Below are 24,854 nucleotides of genomic sequence, written 5' to 3'. Positions count from 1 at the left end.
TGTTGGTGGGGGGGGGGAGGTGAATAAAGCTGGGAAAGGGGAGATGCAGGTCAAATCATGGCAGGTATTAGGTGGACACGGGTGACGGGTGGTGGTACAAAGACCAGAGATAAGAGCAGAAGGTGTGTGAAGGGTTTGAACAGTTACTGATTGTGAAGTAATACACAGCAATTTTGAGGAAAGTAGCAAGGTTTTTTGGGGTAGGGGGGAGAAGCAAGAGGGAAGAAATAGATGGGAGTTGAAATGTGTAGGAAGGAACTGCAGATGCTAGTTTAAACCGAAGATAGTCACAATGTCTGAACTGATTCTCACTTAACAAACAGCTAACAATGACATGTTTCCTTCATCATTGTTATTTTTTTTGCATATCTTTCATTCATTTGTTCTATATCTCTCTACATCACCTCTCATTTCTCTTTCTCTTGACTCTAAGTCTGAAGAAGGGTCTCAACCCGAAACATCACCCATTCCTTCTCGTCAGACATGCTGCCTGTCCCGCTGAGTTACTCCAGCAATTTGTGTCTTAGATGGGAGTTGAGGTGGACACAGGGGAGAGAGAGAGGGTTATTTAAAGATTACCAAAAATTGGAGAATTCAATGACCAATATTCTTACATTTTAATCTATTTTTAATTCTTTTTTTAATTTAATTTTTTTTAATTTTTACATTTTTTTATTTTATTGATTCAATGTTCGTGCTGCAATCCCCAACATTTGCACCTCACCTCGTCTCGGATTTTCTGCTCCAGTTTAATAGTCTGCTGTTGCAGGTCTTCTTCCATTTCGGACAGACGTACTTCAGCTGTTGCCTCCGTCCTACAATGAGATCATTGTTTGCCGTGTATTACTATTTACGGACAAGTTACAACAACCTGCACCCTGCTACTGCTCCTCTAACCAACCCTGTCTTTGAATAATTGTTTGCATGGCGAAAATAGTTGTGATGTTATGCACAATCAAAGTGTTGAATTATTGCCGGAAGAAGCTCAGCAAACTATTACACAATGTATTCACCAGTTATAGTAAAATTAGGCCATTCGGCCCCATTACACCGCCATTCAATCTTGGCTGATCTCTGCCTCCTAAACCCATTTTCCTGCCTCTCCCCATAACCCTTGACACCCGTTCTAATCAAGAATTCGTCTATCTCTATCTTAAAAATCTCCACTGACTTGGCCTCCACAGCCCTCTGTGGCAATGAGTTCCACAGATTAACTACACTGTGAATAAAGAAGTTCCTCCTCACCTCCTTTCTAAAAGAGCGCCCTTTAATTCTGAGGCTGTGACCTCTGGTCCTAGACTCTCCCACCAGTGGAAACATTCTTTCCACATCCACTCTATCATATCACCATTTATGTTGTCACTATGCGGGCGGCACAGTGGCTCAGCGGTAGAGTTGCTGGCTCACAGCACCAGAGACCCGATTCAAACCCGACTACGGGTGCTGTCTGTACAGACTTTGCACGTTCTCCCTGTGACCACGTGGGTTTTCTCCAGGGTGCTCCGGTTTCCTCCCACACTCCAAAGACGTGCAGGTTTGTAGGTTAATTGGCCACGGTAAAATTGTAAATTGCCCGTCGTACGTAGGGTGGAACTAGTGTACGGGGTGATCGCTGGTCGGCGTGGACTCGGTGGGCTGGCAGGCCTGTCTCCACGCTACATCACTAATGGCAAGGGTCTCAAGTCTACAGCAGTGAAGGGTGACATAGCACCAACCCAACTTTATGGGAACCTTCCCCTTCTTTACCAGAAACTTAATGCAGAGTTTGATGGAATGTAAGTGGCAGCTAAGGAACCTCCCACTCACTCCCTGTAAACACAGCTCATCCACATTGTCACTCTCAAGGTTAAATGCATCAATAACTACACCCACACAGACAGGGGTGTCTGCCAGCACAGTTGTACCTCCTCCTTACAACACCTCATTGTTCCAGACATGAAACACATACATGAGAAGCATGAAATCACGACCATTGCTAGTTACAAATCTCATCTCTGTTCGAGACAACCTCGTGGCTTCAGTCACTTGAAAGGTGATGCCGGGTTGTGTATTTAGAAGCTTACATTGAGTGCCCGGTGGGGTTATATAACAGCCTGGCCCAGCGAGTTGTAACAAAATTCCCCTCCTCCCTCCTCCCGCTATTGCAAATCAACACACACTTTTCCTGTCTTTCGAGCAGATGGATTAAGACTGGAGTGAAATGAAACTAAAATTCAATCTACCAAGCGATTTTCATCAATAAAGGAACCGAGTATCTCTTACAGTGGACTTCATACTCAACACAATTGTTCTTCCTCCAAATAACAGGGGTAAATGACCAGCCCCACACACACACACTGCCCAGTGTGAGCCTGGTAACTAAATCCTGTTGGCCCTCTCACCATGCAAGGGCAACTGTTCCCTCCAGCAATTGATATCCCACCAATCGTGTTCACGCTCCTTTGTACCCCTCCACATCGGAGCTGGTGACACAACCTTCTCCCAATTAAATCAGCAACGCTACTAATTAAAACACTTACTCCCCTCAGATGTTGAGCTCTTCCCGAATGTGCTTTTGGTCATCAAAACTGTGACAAATCATAGAGTCATGCAGCGTCGATACAGGCCCTTCAGCCCAACTTGCCCACGCCAACAAACATGCCCGTCTACACTAGTCCCACCTGCCTGCATTGGGCCCATATCCTTCTAAACTCATCCTATCCATGACTAAAAGCCTCTTAAACACCACCATCATATCTGCCTCCACCACTATCTCCGACATTCAACAACAAGAGTATTTTACACAACAGATTTTCTAATTCGTATTTTCTATGTTTCTATGGAGAAGGCAGGCACGGGTTATTGATTGGGGACGATCAGCCATGATCACAATGAATGGCGGTGCTGACTCGAAGGGCCGAATGGCCTCCTCCTGCACCTATTTCTATGTTTCTATTTGATAAACATTTTGGACATTTACAAAATATCACTAACAGGATGCATCATCCAAATCTTTGTAGCGTTTGTTTTGATCCTGTTGATCTTTGACCAATTGATTGCGTCAAACGTCATGTTTAAAAGTATCTTCCACACCACAACTGTAACATGTCTCGCGACTATTTACTCCTTTGGTTTCAGGGCACCTCTGACACAAGATCTTTGTAGATGGCCTTACCCAGGTCATTTGTAGCCAGATTTAAACTTACTTTGTCCCGGAAGGAACATTGAAAATTCAAACTGCTCCAAATAAACAAAGATATGGGAGAGGACATTATCATTCTTAAAAGTTACTATAACTATCCTTCAAGGTTGATTTTTTAAATTAAAGGCCAGCCAAAAAATAAGTCCGTTTGACAAAGCATCCAGCTTGAAACAGTTATCGTAACCAGTCCACTATACCATCTAGGATGGCACACTGGCAGAGTTGCTGCCTTACATCGCCAGAGATCCAGGTTTGATCCCGACTATGGGTGCTGTCTATACGGAGTTTGTACGTTCTCCCTGTGAGTTCTCCACGTGGGCTTTCTCCAGGTTCTCCAATTTCCTCGCACAGCTCAGTTTAGTAAGTTTATTGGCCACTGTAAATTGCCCCAAGGGTGAGTGACAGAAACTGGGAGAGTTGACGTGACAGTGAGGGATAATTGGATGTTCCTTTAGAAAGGACCTGGCATGGGAGGGGGGCCGCCGTGAGGAGGGGGAGAACCAAGGGTGACATGGCCCGGGGGTACTTTGTAAACACCCTTTATGGGCTTGTTGGATGATCAGCCATGATCATATTGAATGGCGGTGCAGGCTCGAAGGGCCAAATGGCCTACTCCTGCACCTATTTTCTATGTTTCTTTGGGCGACTAATTGAATACCTTGGGTACGCAAGGAAAGAATTTCACCGTGACTTCAATTCATTTCAAAGGAGATGAGGAAGAATGTCTTTAGCTAGGGGGTGGTGAATCTGTAGAATTCATTGCTGCAGTTAGCGGTAGAGGCCAAGTCATTGGGTATTTTAAAAGCATGGATTGATAGGTTCTTGGTTAGCAAGAGAATCAAAGATTACAGGGAGAAAGAGAATTGGATTGAGAGGGAAAAATAGATCATACATGATCAAATGGCATGGTAGGCTCGATTAGTTATGCTACGAGCCTAATTCTGCTTCTATTTCTTATGATTACAATGTTCAGTTGAAAAGTGTAGCATGGAAACAGACCCTTCAGCCCAATAAGTCCACGCCAACCACTTGAACACCTGTTCACACTAGTTCTATATTATCCCACATTCTCATCCACTCCCGACACACCAGGGGGGCAATTTACAGAAGCCAAGAATCCTTCCAACCTGCATGCCTTTGGAATGTGGGAATCTTGAATCCAAATCTCAACATTGTTTCCGCAAAGACTTTGTGTCGTATTAATGGTTGTCCAGCATGGTCAAGACATTCTGACCTTCTGCAATAATGTAATGTAGGTTCACTGACATCAGATTCTAGTAAACGTCAATGTGATCAGGAGCTAATGGTTTCCTTTTGTGAGCTTGATCACGAGTTATTTACTTAGTGCTGAAGGAATGCTCAGTCCATCTCTAGAAACTAACGGGGCTTTCTAGTGCAACATTCCTCTGGGCTGTCTCACTACCAAAGATCTTAGCGCAGAGCCATACAGAGTGGCACAGTGGTGCAGCGGTAGAGTTGCTGCCTCACAGCGCCAGAGACCCGGGTTTGATCCTAACCACAGGTGCTGCCTGTACGGAGTTTGTACATTCTCCCAGTGACCGCATGGGTTTTCCCCAGGTGCTCCAGTTTCCTCCCACACATCCAAAGATGTACAGGTTTGTAGATTAAATTACTTTGGTTAAAAACAATTGTAAATTGTCCCTAATAAGTAGGATAGTGTTGGTATATGGGGTCACTGGTCGGCAAGTACTCGGTTTTTCGAAGGGCCTGTTTCCACACTGTATCTCTAGCGCTGTATCTCTAGATTCTAAAGAATGTAGGGAGAATGGTGGGATTAGTGTAAAACAGGTGCTTGGTGGTCAGTACAGATTCTGGCTGAAACTGAAGGTGTCTTTGAGCTGAAGGTTCCACAACTCAACTACACAACTCTTTGAGAGACAAACATAGAATGGTAAAACCACATTGAAATTAATCACTGAACCTTGGAAGAAATTTAATGACACGTCTAGTAAACAAAACACCTCTTGTGAAACTTTTAATGCTTAGTTTGAGTTAAAATCTCTAACAGGATTAACCGACCATCTGAAGAAGGGTCCCAAACCGAAACATGACCTCTTGAGATGCTGCCCTGACCTGCTGAATTACTCCCAACACTTTGTGCCTTTTTGTGTATTAACCAGCATCTGCAGTTCTTTGGTTCCCACTCCCCTGACTCCCAGTCTGAAGAAGGGTCTCGACCCGAAACTGCCCGTCTCTCTGAGTTACTCCAGCATGTTGTTTGTCTGTCCAGGAGTGGACCAACCAGCCCACTGTCGCTACTCCTTACCGCTTGAGGGCCAGCTCCAGGTTGTCAGTTTCCATGGTTTGGATCCTGCCGTCTTTAATCAGCCCGCGGACCAGTTCCTCGTATTGATGGCACAGCGTGTGGTCTGGCCCGGCTCGGATCAGCTGGTGGAACTGCAGCAACTTCTCCCTGCTGCGGGGCAGAGACACACAGGACAAGGCGTTAGCACTTTCTGGAGAGAGCGAGAGAGATGGTGTGTGAGAGAGAATGGGAGAGACAGAGTGTGTGTGTGTGTGTGACAGAGTGAGTGGTGAGGGGGGGACAGAGAGGGAGAGGGAGGGATGCAGGGTTGAGCAGCCCCCGGCCCAGTGCGGGTCGCTCCAGTCCCCGCTCCGTGTGAAGCCGCTGCCGGCTCCACTCACTCCGCCCGCCCGCTGCCCCGGGCACTTTCTTCAACATTGGCGGTGTCTGGGCGGGCGGGTGGAGGCGGAGAGCGAACCTGGGGCGAGAGGCAAGGTTTGCTTTTACTCGGAGTGTACACAAGACACCCTGAAACATTGCATCAGGATTTCTAATCGACTCGACGTGCACAAACGGAAGATCAAATAGAACAAGTTGTCCTACAACTTTAGGCTGTGCACCCACACGAAAAAGAAGAAGGATTTCTAATTTACTATAAATGCCAGGAAGGTCAGAGTTAAATACTGTCTAAACCGGACAGACACAGAGTGCTGGAGTAACTCAGCGGGTCCGACAGGCAGCATCCCTGGAGAACAGGGATAGAGAGATGATGTTTCGGGTCCACACCTTTCTTCAGACTTCAGTCACTATGGAAATTATTATATCAGACATTACTCCAATGCGTCTGAAGAAGGGTCTCGACCCGAAACATCACATTTCCTTCTCTCCAGAGATGCTGCCCGTCCCACTGAGTTACTCCAGCATTTTGTGTCTATCTTCGGTGTAAACCGGCATCTGCAGTTCCTTGTCTCTTCGCAGTTATTAATGATGTTTCTTACATGTAAATGGCGAGAGTTATCCAAAGTCGAAGTTGTCTCGGCCGCTTCTCACCGGCGACACAAACCGTACGTTCCAGTCGATGTTAAACAAAGCAGCCAAGTCCACGCTGACACTAAATCACAGGAGCGATAATAAACAAGTCCCACAGTGTGAGTGACTGTGTCCCATTGAACACTTGGCCGGCCACCAGAACCAGTTATTCAGCTCCTCTTCTGCCAAATCAGGGCTGATCTGTGTCTCCCGTGACTCCGGGATTGGCTGGGGCTCTGTGCAGCCAACGCCAGGGCTGTTTGGGGGAGGACCACACTCTGTCTGCGGCACCTCCTCAGCAGAATCCCCACACTACTCGCACCAAAGATCCTATAGCGAAGATCTTTGCCTCGCACTTGCACTTATTTCATTATCGCCCCTGTGATTTATTATCAGCGTGGGCTTCGCTGCTGTGTTTCACATCCATTGAACCGGCGTCATAAGACGGTGAGAAAAAACCAAGACAACTTTGACCAAGGTAGACAAAAATGCTAAAAGATACCCAAGTCAAGTCAAGTCAAGTTTATTTGTCACATACACAACATACGAGATGTGCAGTGAAATGAAAGTGGCAATGCTCGCGGACTTTTGTGCAAAAGACAAACAACAAAACAACCAAACAAATTATAAACACAATCATAACACACATATTCTTTAGGCCGGGGGCTGCTCAACCCTGCCTCCCCCTCGATCCTCTCCCAGCGGGTGATGCAGCATCTATGGAGCGAAGGAATAGGCAACGTTTCTTCCTTCGCTCCATAGATGCTGCCTCACCCGCTGAGTTTCTCCAGCATTTTTGTCTACCTTCGATTTTTCCAGCATCTGCAGTTCCTTCTTAAATAGCTTTGACGAGATAACTTTCACCATTTACACGTGAGAAGCATCTTTGAGACTGTGTAGAGACAAGGAACTGCAGATGCTGCTTTACACCGAAGGCGGACACAAAGTACTGGAGTAATGAGGGTGGACAAAAGTGTTGGAGAAACTCAGCGGGTGCAGCAGCATCTATGGAGCGAAGGAAATAGGCAACGTTTCGGGACGAAACGTTGCCTATTTCCTTCGCTCCATAGATGCTGCTGCACCCGCTGAGTTTCTCCAGCACTTTTGTATACCTTCGATTTACCAGCATCTGAAGTTCCTTCTTAAGTACTGGAGTAATGTCTGATTTAATCACCCCAGGGGGGGCACATGAGTGGTAAGGGTACTTGATATAAAGTTAGTTTGTGAACACTACAGAACATTACACTAATTGATGTATAAACGCTGAGAATGTAAGCGGATTTTTTTTACACAGTGCGCGTTCTGTATAAATATATTTTACTCTGAATAGGTTTTTTTTGGGGTGGGGGGAAGCAATCTTGCTCAGTACCTTTGCCTTACATTAGGTAGCAACAATCTCTCAATTTGAACTAATTGATTGGACCAGCATCAGCTGTTTTTGTTGAGGTTCTGCACCCACCACTTTATAGGGCAACAAATGTGTTCCTAACTGGAATGGATCTCACAGAGTGACAGGGTGGAGATGGGTCCTCTGGCCCAACTTGCCCACACCAACCAATATGCTCCATCTACATTAGTCCCACCTGCCTGCATTTAGCCCATATCCATCTGAATGTCCCAACAATGTACCTGTCTAAATCTTCGTAAATGTTGCGATAGTACCTGCCTCAACTACCTGCTCTAACAGCTCGTTCCAGACACCAAATGTAGACACAAAATGCTGGTGTAACTCAACGGTTCATGCAACATCTCTAGAGAAAATGGATAGGTGATGTTTTGTGTAAAACAGGTATCCATCAGTTTCCTAATAAATCTCCCCCCCCCCCCCCCCCTCCCTTTGTTCATCTTCAATATAAACGTACACAAAAGTGCTCGTGTACTCAATCAGGTATCTGTTTTGTGTTGCTCCCTCCAGAATCCATTGTCTCCGTGTTGTTTTTCTCCTTCAGGTCCTTTCAAACAAGTATGGACAAGAAATGATTTCTGTCATTACGTATTTTTCCTTAGGTGTGGCGTTTGGACAACTCATCGCAAAGTTTACAATTAATTGCAAATATTCCCAGCTTGTTGCCTCAGTGCACAAGTTGTGGGATTGTGAAATATATTTTCCAGTCATGAGACTTTTGAAAGGCAAGAGCTGACAGATATAACCACTGCAATAGTGGAATTATTAACAGTTGCAATAAATGTCACACAACATGCTATCCATGAGGGTTGTAATGGGAATCAGGCAATGACAATTATATAAAGGTATTCACTTGAATGTTTATCCCAGTCAATGAAGATTAAATGCTTATAATGGTGAATCAATCTCTGCTGGAACAATAGAAGAATAAATAGAACACTTTGTCTATTCCCTTTGAGAATAGGGAAGATTCAAACAAGAGGACATGACTTCAGAATGAAGGGACAGAAGTTTAGGAGTAACATGAGGGGGAACTTCTTTACTCAGAGAGTGGTAGCGGTGTGGAATGAGCTTCCAGTGGAAGTGGTGTCGGCAGGTTCATTGGTATCATTTAAAAATAAATTGGATAGGCATATGGATGAGAGGGGAATGGAGGGTTATGGTATGAGTGCAGGCAGGTGGGACTAAGGGAAAAAAGTTGTTTGGCACGGACTTGTAGGGCCGAGATGGTCTGTTTCCGTGCTGTAATTGTTATATGGTTTGTCCTTCACCTATACACTGTGGACTGTTTGATTGTAATCGTGTAGGAAGAAACTGCTGGTTTAAACCAAAGATAGACACAAAAAGATGTAGTAACTCAGCGGGTCAGGCAACATCTCTGGAGGAAAGGATAGGTGATGTTTCAGGACAAGACCCTTCTTTAAACCCTTCTGATGGATTCAAAACTTTTTCACTGTAAAATGAATGAACTGCAGATGATGGCTTACACCAAAGATAGACACAAAGTGCTGGAGTGATTCGGCGGGTCAGACAACATTTCTGGAGATAGTGGATAGGAAACGTCACCTATCCATTTTCTCCACAGGTGCCGCCTGACCTGCTGAGATACTTCAGCATTTTGTACCTATTTAATTTTGTTTTGTGGTTTACTTTAGCTTATTGGCACATGTACCGAGGTACAGTGAAAAGCTTTTTGTTTTTTGTTATCCGGACGGTGAAAAGACTGTACATGATTACAATCGGGCCGTAAAATGTACAGATACAGGATAAAGGGAATAACGTTTACTGCAAGTCCAGGAAAGTCCATTTAAAGATAGTCTGAGGGTCTCCAATGAGATAGCTCAGGACCGCTCTCTAGTTGGTGAGAGGACAGCTCAGTAATATAGTTTAGTTTAGTTTAGAGATACAGCGCGGAAACAGGCCCTTTGGCCCACCCAGTCCACACCGACCAGCGATCCCCGCACATTAACACTATTCTACACACACTAGGGATAATTTTACATTTACACCAAGTCAATTATAACTTGCACATCTTTGGAGTGTGGGAGGAAACCGAAGATCTCGGAGGAAACCCACGTAGGTAATGGGGAGAAGGTACAAACTCAGTACAGACAGCACCCGTAGTCAGGATCCAGCCCGGGTCTTTGGCACTACAAAGCAGCAACCCTGCGCCACCGTGCCACCTAATGATGTAGTCATTTCCTTTCAAAGTTGGAAAACACGCAAGTTAACAACGTTTTTCCAAAGCTGTGATGTTAGAGAGAATGGCCAACTGTGTCTGAATGGCTCATTCAAGCAACAAAGTGTAGCAGTTAAAAAGACTGCAGATGTTGGGAATCTGAAATGTAAACAGAAAATGCTGGAAACATTTGAATGCACAGAGTCTTTTATCCAGAGTAGGGCAGTCAAGAACCAGAAGGCACAGGCTTAAGATGAGGGGGAAAAAAGATTTACTGGGAACCTGAGGGACAGCCATTTTCACACACAGGGTGGTGGATGTATGGAACAAGCTGCCAGAGGAGGTAGTTGAGGCAGGTTCTCCATCAATATTTATAGGGAATACAGCACAGATACAGGGTCTTTGGCCCACAATGTTTGTGCTGGCCACAATGCTAAATTAAACATTATTAAGTCAGCCAGCATCAGCAGGGACCCACAGAGCCTGAAAACTATGACCACTTGTTCAAACAATAGCTTTTTCCAAATAACCATCAGGCTCTTGAACACTACACAACACTAACCTCAGACATGAGGTATGGACTGTCATTGGTTGCACTAAATGGCCTGTCCCACTTACGCAATTTTTTCGGTGACTTGCCGACACCCGTCATAGTCTCAGCAGGTCTCCGAAAATGTTCAACATGTTGAAAATCCAGTGACGACCAGAAAAAGGTACAACTCTTTGGGCGACTACTCACCACCATTCAGGTGTCACATGTGACATGGGTGTGTTCTCAAGAGACATTTAAGTTATTGTGATAATTAATCTAAGCAGGAATGTCTGTCAGGAACAATGCTGCCCTCTGTCATTCACTGGATAATTAGACAACACTGCAAAAACATATTTCCAAAAGAGATTTAGTATCTTAGTTTCCAGTGGACTTTATCTTGCACTAAATAATATACCCAGAGCATTCGGATGAAATCCACGCAGTCAGAGGAAGAACGTGCAAACTCCACACAGACAGCATCCGAGGTCAGTATTGAACCTGGCAACAGTACTACCTGCTGTTCCACTATTATAGATAAAGGGTGGTGGGTGCATGGAACAAGCTGCCAGTGGGGGGTAGTTGAGGCTGGGACTATCCCAACGTTTAAGAAACAGTCAGACAGGTACATGGATAGGACAGGTTTTGAGGGATATGGACCAAGCGCAGGCAGGTGGGACTTGTGTAGCTGAGACATGTTGGCCGGTGTGGACAAGTTGGGCCGAAGGGCCTGTTTCCACACTGGGTCATCTATGACTCTATAAATGTGCAGTCATCCTCTCTTCCAGCTTTCGTCTCCCCGAGAAGAATCAATCTGAAAAAGGGTCTCGACCTGAAACGTCACCAATCTATGTTGGATAGAGATACTGCCTGACCTGTTGAATTACTTCAGCACTTTCTGCCCTTCTGTGTCTTAAAATAGAATTGGTTTATTTTTGTACTCGGGGAATAGGTATGTTCTAATCTGATGTGACTAGTCCCTGATTCTTCACAGCTCTCAAACTTCTAACCAGAAGCCCAACAATATCGAAATCAATATCGAAGGATAGTCAATAAATTCTCAGGAATGAGCAAACTATAGGTTGCCGATCCATACCCTTGGTCTTACTTGTAATGGGTGATACGTTTGAACTATGAGGTGTAATATTGCAAATGAGTTTGACATGACAAATGTTAACTAGGATACCCGAACTGTTTTAGTTCTGTTTTAGATCAAGTATTGTGCGATGAGAAAGGGATATTTAATCTTGTGGTAGCCCCAGGGCCTTTAAGAAACAGTGGTAATTACAGGATTTTCCATAAAGGTATTGAAATGATTAAATTTAATGTGGGCCCCACAGCAGAAGGACTGGGAACTGGAAGTATCCTGAGCTAATTCTGCTACCACCATCGTCTATTGCAACAAGTGATGGCTTCCACTGATTGTCGCCGGAAGCTTGCGACGAACTATGACAGCGATGTCAACATTTGTAACATGGAAGATGTTACAGGAAAGAAGAAAATTTTAATGTGAAATCAGGGTTTTCGCTGACAATAAAGGGGGGGGGAGCGAGAATGAATGGGGATCCGGTGAAGGGCCACCAAGCCCAGTGGGGCCCCTTTCATTGTCAAGCTTTTCCTCGGTACATGTGACAATAAACTAAACTAGAGGGACCCAGTGAGGGGACGTGGAGAAGGTAGAGGGACCCTGTGTGGGATCTCCTGCAGCTAAGTGTAACAACATCCCTGCTTCATCATTATGGGAAGATAAGACTGTACTAAGAATTTTTTTTTTTTTTGTGTGGGCACCGGAAACATGGCGACTCCTTCTGTACTGCCCAGGTGAAGCCTGCTGTATGATTTTACCGGATTGTATGCAAAAATAAAGAGTCTTACTGTACCTAGTTGCACGTCAAGTATCATCGATTCATCGTTGAATATTTGAATTAAAATCTAAAGGCTGGCAAAGTGGCTCGGTGTTTAATTTAGTTTAGTTGTAGTTTAGAGATACAGCGTGGAAACAGACCCTTCGGCCCACCGAGCCCATGCTAGCCAGCGATCATACACACACGTTCTATCCTACACACTAGCGATCGCTTACAGAAGTCACTTAACCTACAAACCTGTACATCTTTGAGTGTGGGAGGAAACCAGAGCTCCCGGAGAAAACCCACGTGGTCTCAGGGAGAACATACAAACTCTGTGTAGACTACACCCGTAGTCAGGATTGAACCCAGGTCTCTGGTGCTGTAAGGCAGCAACTCTACAGCTGCGCCACCGTGCCAACCGGAGGTGGTAGACCAAATATACCTCCGACGATCTACATTCAATCCTGACTACCAGTCCTGCCTTTGTGGAGTTTGCATGTTCATTCAGCGAGTGTGCGGGACACCTCCAGGTGCCCTGGTTTTCTCCTTCATCCCAACACTGTGAAAGGTTGGTTGATGAAATGTCAGGAAATAAAAGGAGCGGCATGGTGGCGCAGCGGTAGACTATCTGCCTCACAGCGTCAGAGAACCAGGTTCGATCCTGACCAGGGGTGCTGTCTGTACAGAATTTGTACGTTCTCCCCGAGACCACGTGGGTTTTCACCGGTTGTTCCTGTCTCCTCCCACATCTGGAAGGCGTTTAGATTTGTAGGTTAATTGGCTTCTGCAAATTGTCCCTTGTGTGTAACCAATCGCTGGTTGGCGCGGACTCGGTCAGCCAAAGGGCCTGTTTCCATGCTGTATCTCTAAACTAAACTAAACTAAAACTAAAACGGGATTAACTGTGGATGAGTGTAAATCAGTGCTTGATATTTCCAGTGACTAGTGGGATCCCAGCGGTATCCAATCAATGTAGATTTAGGAGAGTCTAGGACCAGAGGGCACAACCTCAGAATAAAAGGATGTACCTTTAAGAAGGAGGTGAGGAGGAACTTCTTTAGTCAGAGGGTGGTTAATCTGTGGAATTAATTGCCACAGACGGCTGTGGAGGCCAAGTCAGTGGGTGTTTTTAAAACTGAGATTGACAGATTTTTAATGAGCAAGGGTGTCAGAGGTTATGGGGAGACGGCTGGAGAATGGGGTTGAGAGGGAAAGAAATATCACCTGCAATTGAATGGCAGAGTAGATTTGATGGGCTGAATGGCCTAGATTCTGCTCCTATAAGGCCTTAAGGAATAGGAGTAGAATTAGACCATTCGGCCCGTCAAGTCTACTCTGCCATTCAATCATGGCTGATCTATCTCTCCCTCCGAACCCCATTCTCCTGCCTTCTCCCCATGACCCCTGACACCCGTACAAATGAAGAAATGACTATGACATGAAGAGAGGAAAAGTGGAGGTGATGTACATCAGTGTGGGATTGGCGGAGGATGCAGTGAGGCTCCGGGCAAGATAGAGAGGCTAAATGAATAGGTGTGAACATTACAGTCGTCGTATGATGTGGAAATGTGTGAGATCACCCAGTGTGGTCGACCTAATGCGAAAGGCAACAACCTCTAAATGCTGAGACTCTGCGAAGTATTGACGTTGAGGGATGTGGCTATCTCTGTGTATGAATCACTGAAACTTCACTGCAAGCACTTACAAAGCCAAGTGGGAAGTAGACCATGTTTTACAAGAGGGTTTGGGTACAAGAGTAATTATACGTAACCAAAATTAGTTACCCTGCCCTCCCCCACCCTAGTTGTCCTAATAGTTTCACTACCATCCTGCTGGGTTTCACTGTTTGTATCCACTCATTATCACCTTTTCTACAGCCAACAATGGACCATTGTGGGCTCCACCTTTCATTGATTATCATTGCTGGCTTAAGTTTGTTCTTTTCATATCTTTGTCCTTTGTACCTTTTCATACCTCAAGTTTCCCTCTCCCCTGACTCTCAGTGTGAAGAAGGGTCTCGACCCGAAACATCACCCATTCCTTCTCTCCAAAGATGCTGCCTGTCCCGCTGAGTTACTCCAGCTTTTTGTGTTTACCTTATAACAAAGCCTTTCCATAGACTGACTGAATCAGGAAACCAGGTCCAATTCCCAATGCATGACCAACCTCCTAATCCTTGCACTATATCACGTTATAGACAATAGACTATAGGTGCAGGAGTAGGCCATTCGGCCCCTCGAGCCAGCACCGCCTTTCAATGTGATCATGGCTGATTATCCCCAATCAGTACCCCATTCCTGCCTTCTCCCCATATCCCTTTACTCCGCCATCTTTAAGAGCTCTATCTAGCTCTCTATAGAAAGCATCCAGAGAACCAGCCTCCACCGCCCTCCGAGACAGAGAATTCCACAGACTCACAACTCTCTGTGTGAAAAAGTATTTCCTCATCTCAATTCTAAATGGCTTGCCCCTTATTCTTAAACTGTGGCCCCTGTTTCTAGACTCCCCCCGACATCGGGAACATGTTTCCTGCCTCTAGCGTGTCCTATCCCTTAATAATCTTATATGTTTCAATAAGATGCCCTCTCATCCTTCTACAATCAGAAATGTGCCAGCGCACCTGATGTCAGAGTTAATGCCTGCTCTTGGCCCTCTGTTCATTCCCCCTCATGAATGTTGAAGTCAAAGATCAACATAAAGGTAGCAGCCTTATAAATCTTGTGTATATCGCCTTCAGGGTGTACGCAACACTTCAGTACACTTCTGCCAAGTACTTACATAACTACTGAAGCTTCAAGTGTCAGTCTCCAGAGATTCAAGTGGAGCTCGCCTATTCTCTTGGGTGACCTCATTCTATTGAATCAGAGGTTATAGGTTGAGGATTTATTTCTTCTAAGCTAACAAAGGAGAACAACCTCTTACTTCCACAAGGGGGTGGCGAGTGTATGGAGCGATCTACCACAGGAGGTAGTTGAGGCAGGGACTATCGCAACGTTTAAGAAACATTTTGACAGGTACATGGATAGGACGGGTTTAGAGGGATGTGAGCTGAACGCAGGCAGGTGGGACTAGTGTACATGGGGCAGTCTGACAAAGGGTTTCGGTCTGAAACCCATTCCTTCTCTCCAGAGATGCTGCCTCTCCCATGGAGTTACTCCAGCATTTTGTGTCTATCTTCCAGCATCTGCAATTCCTTCCTACACATATATTGGTCAGCATGGCCAGGTTGGGCCGAAGGGCCTGTTTTTATGCTCTATGATTCTATCTATGACTGAAACTTATTTCTCGGTCACTGATGAAGTACTCAATGGAATAAGCATACTGTTTCTCATCTCACTCCTCTCCAGAACACGATATTCATACAGACGGCACCATTAACTCTGTCGTCTGTAAAACTGAAACATGCTGATTCTGGCCCTGGATAGAGATTAGTTAGAACAAAGATGTCAATCAATAATTAACTGGTATAGTCAGGGTGATGTTGTACACTAGTTCTGATTCTTGAGAGGAAGAAATAACTCAACAGGGTGGCAGGGTTGGTGGAGCTGCGGCCTCACAGCGCCAGAGACTCGATTAGGGTTCAATCCTGACCTCGGCATCTGTCTGTGTGGAGTTTGCACGTTCTCCCTGTGACCGCGTGGACTCTCTAGGTACCACCCACATCCCAAGACGTGCGGATTTGTAGGTTAATTGACAGCTGTGAAATGCTGCTAGTGTGTAGGCAGTGGATGAGGCAACACAGTACTCATGTGAACAATCAGCGCGGACTTGGTGAACTGATGCTGCATCACCTCACTACACTAATCTAAACTAAACTAGACTCAAACTAGACTAAACTAATCAGCCAGTATCCTTTTCGCCCCAGTCAGGCAACATCTCTGGAGAACATGGATAAGTGACGTTTCAGGTTGAGACCCTCTGACTGACTCAGGGACTGAAGGAGGTTTTCGACCTGTCCATGTTCTCCAGAGATGCTGCCAGACCTGCAGATGTGAGCAAATTGGAGAGGATTTGTAGATAGTGATGTTCTACTCACCTAGAGCTTCAGACTTTAGAGATACAGCGTGGAAACAGGCCCTTCGACCCACCCAGTCCGTGCCGACCAGCGATCACCCCGCACACTAGCACTATCCGGCACATTGGGGTCAATTTACAATTTTACCAAAGCAGATTAACCTGCATTGCATGTCCGTGGAGTGTGGGAGGAAACCGGAGCACCTGGAGAAATCCCAGTCATTCATGGGGAATACATACAAACTTTGTACAGACAGCACCCATATTCAGGATCGAACCCGGGACTCTGACGCTGTGAGGCAGCAACTCCACTGCTGCGCCACCGTGCTGCCCAAATAGGGTGATTTCACGAAAGGTCACTGGAGCGTAGATCCGCACCCACGTGATCAAAAATCTCAAGTGGAGGACATGCTAGACTTCCGGTACAAAACATAGAAAACGGCCAAGTTTTGATCTGCAATTTATTGTGCCAGTCGGGGTGACCGTGAGGCACAGCTACCTAGATTTACAGTTTAAAAAAAAAGATAGAAACTAAGGTAAATTAAAGAGGGAGCTGAAGGTGCCAATCCAGCGGAAGTGAACAGCGGACATTTGCCGTGGAGATTTAAAGGTCCAAAATATCGGGAATTATCGCGTTTGCTCGCTGAATTTCATCAAAAGTACGGCATTAATGCCTTATTTTTGATGAAATTCAGCGAGCAAACGCGATAATTCCTGATATTTTGGACCTTTAAATCTCCACGGCAAATGTCCGGTCCAAAGCTCCCTCTTTAATTTCTTAGGGTAAATTAGGTAGCGTGTGCCTCACGGTCGCTGGTACAATAAATTGCAGATCAAAACCTGGCTGTTTTCTATGTTTTTAACGGGTGGGAAAGTGCGTGTTTTCCCATCCACTAACATGTACCGGAAGTCTAGCATGTCCTCCACTTGAGATTTTTGGTCACGTGGGTGCGGATCTACGCTCCAGTGACCTTTCTGAAATCACCCTATTCATATTGGTGGTTGAGTTCACAGGTTTAGGAGGTCTTTTAAAGTAGCGGAGGCATACACTACATTTAGAAAAAATAAGGCTTGGTTTTGTCTGATCAATTTTCCAAAATATGGTCTCCTTTCATTGAATTTCTTCAGCAACATAATGGTTGAACATAAATTCAAAACCGACGCTAGGGTCGGGTGAGCGGGCGTAGGGAAGGGCAGTGGGATGTATCTCCGCTTCTTTCACTTCTTCGTTAGTTCAGGGGTTTTTCTTTTTTCTCTTTTGTATCTTTTATCGAAATTCTTTCTTTTCTTTTTCCTTTCTTCTTCCTTTCCCTTCTTTCCGATTTAGTTATTAGTTTATAAAATGTTAAAACTGAAGCTGTACGAAAATTGTATAATCGTCGTATCGATTACTTTCTCCTTGTACAATTGCTTCTAATAAAATTAACATATATATATTTTTTTAAAGTAGCGCAGTCTGGTGACTGTCCTGCATTTTGTAGATCAGCCACATTATGGTGGTAGCTCACGGAGTAAAGGTTTAGGGTCTGAAGAAGGGTCTCAACCCGAAACGTCACCCATTCCTTCTCTCCAGAGATGCTGCCTGTCCCACTGAGTTACTCCAGCTTTGTGTGTCTATTTTAGAGTAACGAGTAAGAAATCAATCAGGTGGAATATCTGTAATCAGAATTTACTGGCCTTTATCTTGCACTAAACATAATTCCCTGTATCTGTACACTGTGGACAGCTTGATTGTAATCATGTAATGTCCTTCCACTGTCAGGATAGCTGCAACTCTTTTTCACACAGAGAGTTGTGAGTCTGTGGAATTCTCTGCCCCAGAGGGCGGTGGACAATACAATACAATATTTATTGTTATAGAAGGAACTGCAGATGCTGGAAAATCGAAGGTACACAAAAATGCTGGAGAAACTCAGCGGGTGCAGCAGCATCTATGGAGCGAAGGAAGAAGGGTTTCGGCCCGAAACGTTGCCTATTTCCTTGTTTCGTTTGAGCCTCACTGAGGTTCAAATGACAATAAATATTGTATTGTGGAGGCCGGTTCTCTGGATGCTTTCAAGAGAGAGCTCAATAGGGCTCTTAAAGATAGCGGAGTCAGGGGATAGGGGGAGAAGGCAGGAACGGGGTACTGATTGGGGATGATCAGCCATGATCACATTGAATGGCGGTGCTGGCTCGAAGGGCCGAATGGCCTACTCCTGCACCTATTGTCTATCTTGGTACACATGACAAATATAATAAACTAAACTAAACTAATGTGGTAAATTATAGTTAGAACTGTGCCGGTAACATCAAGGAAGATACAGTATAATCACGGTGTACCTCACCCACATACAACCAAAGTGCCAATTAGTGGCAATAGTTTTCAGATTACATCAATCTGTTCCATCTTTACACCTACCTTAGGCCAGGTGTACTGCAATATACCAGCAATCAAATCATTTATATGAGAGTCAGATTTATTAAAAAGCTACAGTATTATCACCTGAGAAAAGCAGTAAAAATTATTTAAGGCACGTTCAGTCTCAGTCTGAAGAAGGGTCTTGACCAGAAATGTCACCCATTCCTTCTCTCCAGAGATGCTGCCTGTCCCACTGAGTTACTCCAGCTTTGTGTGTCTATCTGCAGTGTAAACCAGCATCTGCAGTTCCTTCCTACACATTGAAGGCATGTTGTTCGTTTGCTACTATGTTGCCCCTCCCTTCCTTTACATGACGCCTGGCTCTTCCCCACCTACTGCAGTTGTCAAATGTCAAGCATGCACTTTACTGATGATGATGCCTTTGAAGTGGCGACTCTATCACTGTAACATGAAACTCTACTCAGGACTATCCGCATATCCTAATGTTTGTAATTAATGACTGTCAATGTTTAACACGGACTGTCTGCATTGTGCAATGAATGCCGGGACTAGAGGGATTCAACTACAAGGAGACCTTCATCAACTCATAGGTTCTTGGGGCAGAATTAGGCCATTCGGCCCATCAAGTCTACTCTACCATTCAAACATGGCTGATCAATCTTTCCCTCTCAACCCCATTCTCCTGCCTTCGCCCCATGATACCCGCACTAACCAAGTTGAATAGGCTTGGATTGTTTTCCCTACAATGTCAGAGGTTGAGGGCAGACTTGGTAGAAGTATTTAAAACGATGAGAAGTCTAGATAGGGTGGAAATGTCCAACACTAGAAGCTATAAGGTGAGAGGATGAAAGTTTAATGGAGATGTGCAGAGCAAGTTTTTATTTACACAGAGTGGTGGGGTCTTAAACGCACTGCCAGGGTGGTGGTGGTGGAGGCAGATAGGATAGTGGCGTTAGAGAACTGTTAGACAGGCCCATGGAAGGCAGGGTGTAGAGGGATATTATCGTGTGTACCGAGGTACAGTGAAAAGGGTTTTTCTGCGTGCGATCCATATCCAGTCAGCGGAAAGACTATACTGTACATGACTAAGCAAAAAGACTATACATGATTATCATGGGTTTACTGTTGTCCCCACCGCTCAACCAGCCTGAAGAAAGACCCCAACCAAAACATTGTCTGTTCATTCCCTCCACAGATGCTGCCTGACCAACTGAGTTCCTCCAGCATTTTGTATTTTGTTTGAGATTCCACCATCTGCAGTCTCTCGTTTCCCCATTTGACAGCCTATTAATCATCCCTCCACTGACAAAGACTGACAAGGTTCCACTGTAGGCATCTTTGGATCCCGCTTGTAATCACACCTTCCCCAGCCAACAATGGATCATTGTGGGCTCTACCCTTCCTCAGATCATCAATTGCCGGCCCTGATTTGTGGACCACCTGTTCTCCAGCATTTTGTGTCTATCTTTAGCATAAACCAGCATCTGCAGTTCCTTCCGACACATTTGTTTAGCCGGCCTTTAATGGACCATGCCTCAGGCATTATTATTTTTGCATTACATTGCAGATCAATGCACACAAGATATTTCAGACACCAAAGATAGACAAAGAGATGCTGGAGCAACTCAGAGTGACAGGCAGGATCTCTGGAAAGGAGTGCGTAAAGTTTCGGGTCGTGACCCTGTCTTCAGTTTGAGAGTCAGGGGAGAGGGGGACATGAGATATGGAAGGGTACGGTGTGAAAATGAGTGATCAAAGGGGACAATGTAGAATGGAAATGTAGAAACATAGACAATAGGTGCAGGAGTCGGACATTTGACCCTTTGAGCCAGCACCGCCATTCAATATGATCATGGCTGATCATCTAAAATCAGTGCCCCGTTCCTGCTTTTTTCCCCCAAATCCCTTGATTCCAATAGCCCTAAGAGCTAAATCTAACTTTCTCTTGAAAACATCTTGACTACATTTCTTAAATGATCATTTGTTAGCTAAGGTAGACAAAACTGCTGGAGAAACTCAGCGGGTGAGGCAGCATCTATGGAGAGAAGGAATAGGCAACGTTTCGGGTCGAGACCCTTCTCTCCAAAGATGCTGCCTCACCTGCTGAGTTTCTCCAGCATTTTTGTCTACCTTTGATTTTTCCACCATCTGCAGTTCTTTCTTTGTTAGTTGAGGGGAAGGTGACAACGAGGCGTTCAATCAGTAAAACTTTATCAGGAGGAAGTGAAACTAGTCGGTGAACTAAGGTGGGGAGGGACGGAGAGAGAGGGAAAACAAGGGTTACTTGAAGTTAGAGAAGTCAATATTCACTAGGCTGGTGAACGACACTATCGGAATGCATTTTCTCTTGATTCCAAACATCATGTGTCTGCCAAAGATCAGCGTGCCAGACACACGGTGAACAGCAGCTCCAAGTTCCACACATTGATTCCATGGTAAATATTCATAGATCAACATCACTTCTTCCCATTGTTTCCAAATAGATGGCAATGTCCATTCAGGATGTAACAAGACAGAGGGAAGGAAATGAGAGAAAGGAACGAGGGGGGGAGAGAAGGGGAGAGAGGGGGGAGAGAGAGGGGGAGAGAGGGGGGGGGAGAGAGGGGGGGAGAGAGGGGGAGAGAGGGGGGGGGGGAGAGGGGGGGGAGAGGGGGGGGGGGGGGGAGAGGGGGGGGGGGAGAGGGGGGGGGAGAGGAGGGGGGAGAGGGGGGGAGAGAGGGGGGAGGAGGGGGGAGAGGGGGGGGGGACTAGAAGGATGGGGCGGGATGTGTGGTGAAGAATTGAGGTGAGGGTGATGAGGAAAGGAGACAAGGACTTGTAGAGGCGCGAGGGGGGGGGGGGTCAGGGGGGGGTGAGGGGTGTCAGGTGAAGGAGTTGAGTGGAGCAGATGGGGTGAGATGCAGGGTGGAGTTGAAATGAAGGGGAGCCAAGGGGAGAGATGGGGTGAGATGAAGCGAGGAGTGAGAGTGAAGGAGGGAGGGTGAGGTGAGGGGGAGTCTGGAGGAGGGGGAGGGGACCATGGGGTGTCCGGTGTAGGAGGGATAGACACAGAATGCTGGAGTAACTCCGCGGGTCAGGCAGCATCTGTGGAGAACATGGATAGGTGACGTTTCAGGTCGGGACCTTTCTTCACTCTGAGGGGGAGGGGAGGGGGTCAAGTCAAGTGTATTCGTCACATACACATACGAGAATGTACAGTGAAATGAAAAGTGCCAATGCTCGCGGACTTTCTGCAACAAACAAACAAACAAACAAACTACAAACAGAATGGAACAGAATCACATATTCTTTTACATATTACATATTGTGGGGGGGGGGGGGGGGGAAAGGGGGAAAAAAACAGCAACTTAAAAAAAATAGTACAGGTGGGGGGGGGATGGTGAGGGAGGGGGAGGGTAGGTGAGGGGGAAGAGGGGAGGAGAGGTGAGGGGAGGGGAGGTGAGGGTGAGGGGGGGAGGGCAGGCGAGGGGAGGGAGGGGAGATGAGGGGAGGGGAGGGGAGGTGAGGGGAGATGAGGACAGGTGAGGGGAGGGGAGGGGAGGGGAGGGGAGGCGGGGGGGAGGCGAGGGGAGGGGAGATGAGGTGAGGGGAGGGGAGATGAGGACAGGTGAGGGGAGGGGAGGGGAGGGGATGAGGGGAGGCGAGGGGGGTGAGGGGAGGGGATGGGGAGGGGTGAGGGGGAGGGGAGGGGAGGGGAGGGGAGGGGGGAGGGGAGGGGAGGGAGGGGAGATGAGGGGCAGGTGAGGGGAGGGGAGGGAGGTGTGAGGGGAGGTGAGGGCAGGGCACGGAGCGGTCGACGGGCCCCTACCTCCGCAGGAACTGCACCCCATCCCCGAACCTCTCCTGCAGCTCATCGTGGTCGAGTCTATGCGCCGCCTGCGGGCCGTCGCTGCCGAGGGAGGAGAGGTGAAGGACCTCGGACACCTCCTCGTACCCGGCCGTGAAGTCGTTGAAGTTGATGGAGCCGTCATTGTCCACGTCCAGCTTGTTGAAGAGCGGCGACACCTGCCAACTGGACACCCCCAGCTCCCGGCAAACGCCGCAGAAATCCTCCAGCTCGATCTCCCCGGAGCGGTTCAGGTCACACGCCGAGAAAAGCCTCCGCAGGTCCGGCCGGCTCATCGCGCCTGCCCCGCTGGCCCGGAGACCCTACCCCCTCCCCTCCCCGCCTCCAACCAAACCCCTGCTCACACGGAAAGTGTCAGCGGCCCTCGGCCAACAGCTCCTGGAGTAACACAGTCATGCAACCGGGGCAGACAGAGGGGGAGAGAGAGTCACACAGTCAGAGGCAGAGAGAGAGATAGAGAGAGTACAGAGAGAGTCAGACAGAATCAGAGACAGGTAGAGAGAGAGAGAGAGACAGAGGTAGAGAGAGAGAGAGACAGAGAGAGAGAGAGAGAGAGACAGACAGGGGTACAGAGAGAGAGAGACAGACAAACAGAATCAGTGAGACAGGTAGAGAGAGAGAGAGAGAGAGAGGCGCAGACAGAAATACAGACAGACAGACAGAAATACAGTCAGACAGAGTCAGACAGACAGTCAGACAGAGTCAGACAGACAGACAGAGTGAGCCGAGCCCACCGCGGGAAAGCAGGATTCGGGCTCAAGTCTACACTAAATCTCTACCAGGTGACACACAGGGCATCAGATTTCTCCTCGACGTGTTGAGCAAAGTTGTACAAACTCTTCCTGGTTCCTGATTTCTCGCCCTGCCTTTAGCGGCGCCGCGGAAACAATCCACCAGTCCAGCGCCACAAACCTCAAACAGTCTTTGACGTTTCATTCGCCACTGCCCAGGTGATTCAGCCGGCGTTGGGTGAGCCGGGAGGATTCAGACCCAAGCGAATATACACCCTTATATTATCCAGGTGGAATAATGCAAGGGTGGAGAATGTATAAAGTCGAGGCACAAAGTGCTGGAGTCATCTCTGGTCTTTGTCCGCTGAAAAAAAAACCCTCACCTGAACGCAAATATCACAGTCACAGCGCAGAAACAGGCCCTTCGGCCCAACTTGCCCACACCGGCCAACATGTCCCAGCTACACTAGTCCCACCTGCCCGCGTTTGGTCCATATCCCTCCAAACCCGTCTCATCCATGTACCTGTCTAACTGTTTCTTAAACGTTGCCACGGAGGGTAGTTGAGGCCAGTTCATTGGCTATATTTAAGAGGGAGTTAGATGTGGCCCTTGTGGCTAAGGGGATCAGAGGGTATGGAGAGAAGGCAGGTACGGGATACTGAGTTGGATGATCAGCCATGATCATGTTGAATGGTGGTGCGGGCTCGAAGGGCCGAATGGCCTACTCCTGCACCTAATTTCTATGTTTCTATAATGCCAGCCTCAACTAACTCCTCTGGCAGCTCGTTCCATACACCCACCACCCTTTGTGTGAAACTTGTGTAGGAAGGAACTGCAGATGCTGCTTTACACCGAAGATGGACACAAAGTACTGGAGTAACTCAGCGGGACAGGCAGCATCTCTTGGAGGGAAGGAATGGGGTGACGTTTCAGGTCGAGACCCTTCTTGTGTTAATCTTTGGTTTAAACCAGCATCTGCAGTTCCTTCCTTCAATATGCAGACCACTAAGCTGTGAGCTGCCCTGGAGAAATATGAGATGCTCTACCCCCAATTTACATTTTGCCTCACTCTGACAATGGAGGAGGCTTAGGACAGAAAGGTCAGTGTGGGAATGGGAAGGGGAGTTGACTGGGAGGTCAGGTACTGGGGCCATGCGGACTGAGCGAATGTCTTCTGCAAAACTGTCACCCAGTCTGCATTTGGTCCCTGCCGATGTGGACCGATGGGGGGAGAGAACAAAGAGGGACCTGGTACAGGTACTTTGTAACCTTGTCAGCACCCTTTACGTGGCCACTATTCGCATACCTTGAGTATGTAAACAAAGAATTTCACTGCGACTGGTCACATTGTGACAACAAAGTATTCATTGATAAAGTATTCATTCATGCATTCATTCATCCATTCATTCATTCAATCATGCATTGATTGATTGATCGATTCATTCATTCATTCATACATTAAT

At 46.7% G+C, this 24,854-nt stretch overlaps 1 protein-coding gene across 2 annotated transcripts in view; it reads right to left on the bottom strand.

Annotated features, from left to right (window-relative positions):
• Positions 1–23,114, bottom strand: part of zgc:162879 (ras and EF-hand domain-containing protein) — a 47,484-nt gene extending 24,370 nt beyond the window's left edge. Inside the window, exons 1-3 of one of the 2 annotated variants that reach the window (XM_055661031.1) lie at positions 22,621–23,114; positions 5,469–5,618; positions 725–815 (exon numbers count right to left, since the gene is read on the bottom strand). In XM_055661031.1, the coding sequence (XP_055517006.1) occupies positions 725–815; positions 5,469–5,618; positions 22,621–22,934 (555 nt within the window). In that variant the 5' untranslated portion in view covers positions 22,935–23,114. The remainder of the gene's footprint in view (positions 1–724; positions 816–5,468; positions 5,619–22,620) is intronic. The other variant, XM_055661030.1, reaches the window with a different exon arrangement.
• Positions 23,115–24,854: the final 1,740 nt, after the last annotated feature.

This window comes from Leucoraja erinacea, chromosome 33 (genome assembly GCF_028641065.1).
Source record: "Leucoraja erinacea ecotype New England chromosome 33, Leri_hhj_1, whole genome shotgun sequence".
NCBI classification, from domain to species: Eukaryota; Metazoa; Chordata; class Chondrichthyes; order Rajiformes; family Rajidae; genus Leucoraja; species Leucoraja erinaceus.
The sequence above is the reverse complement of the archived record's forward strand: the minus strand, read 5'-3'. Positions and strand labels throughout refer to the sequence as shown.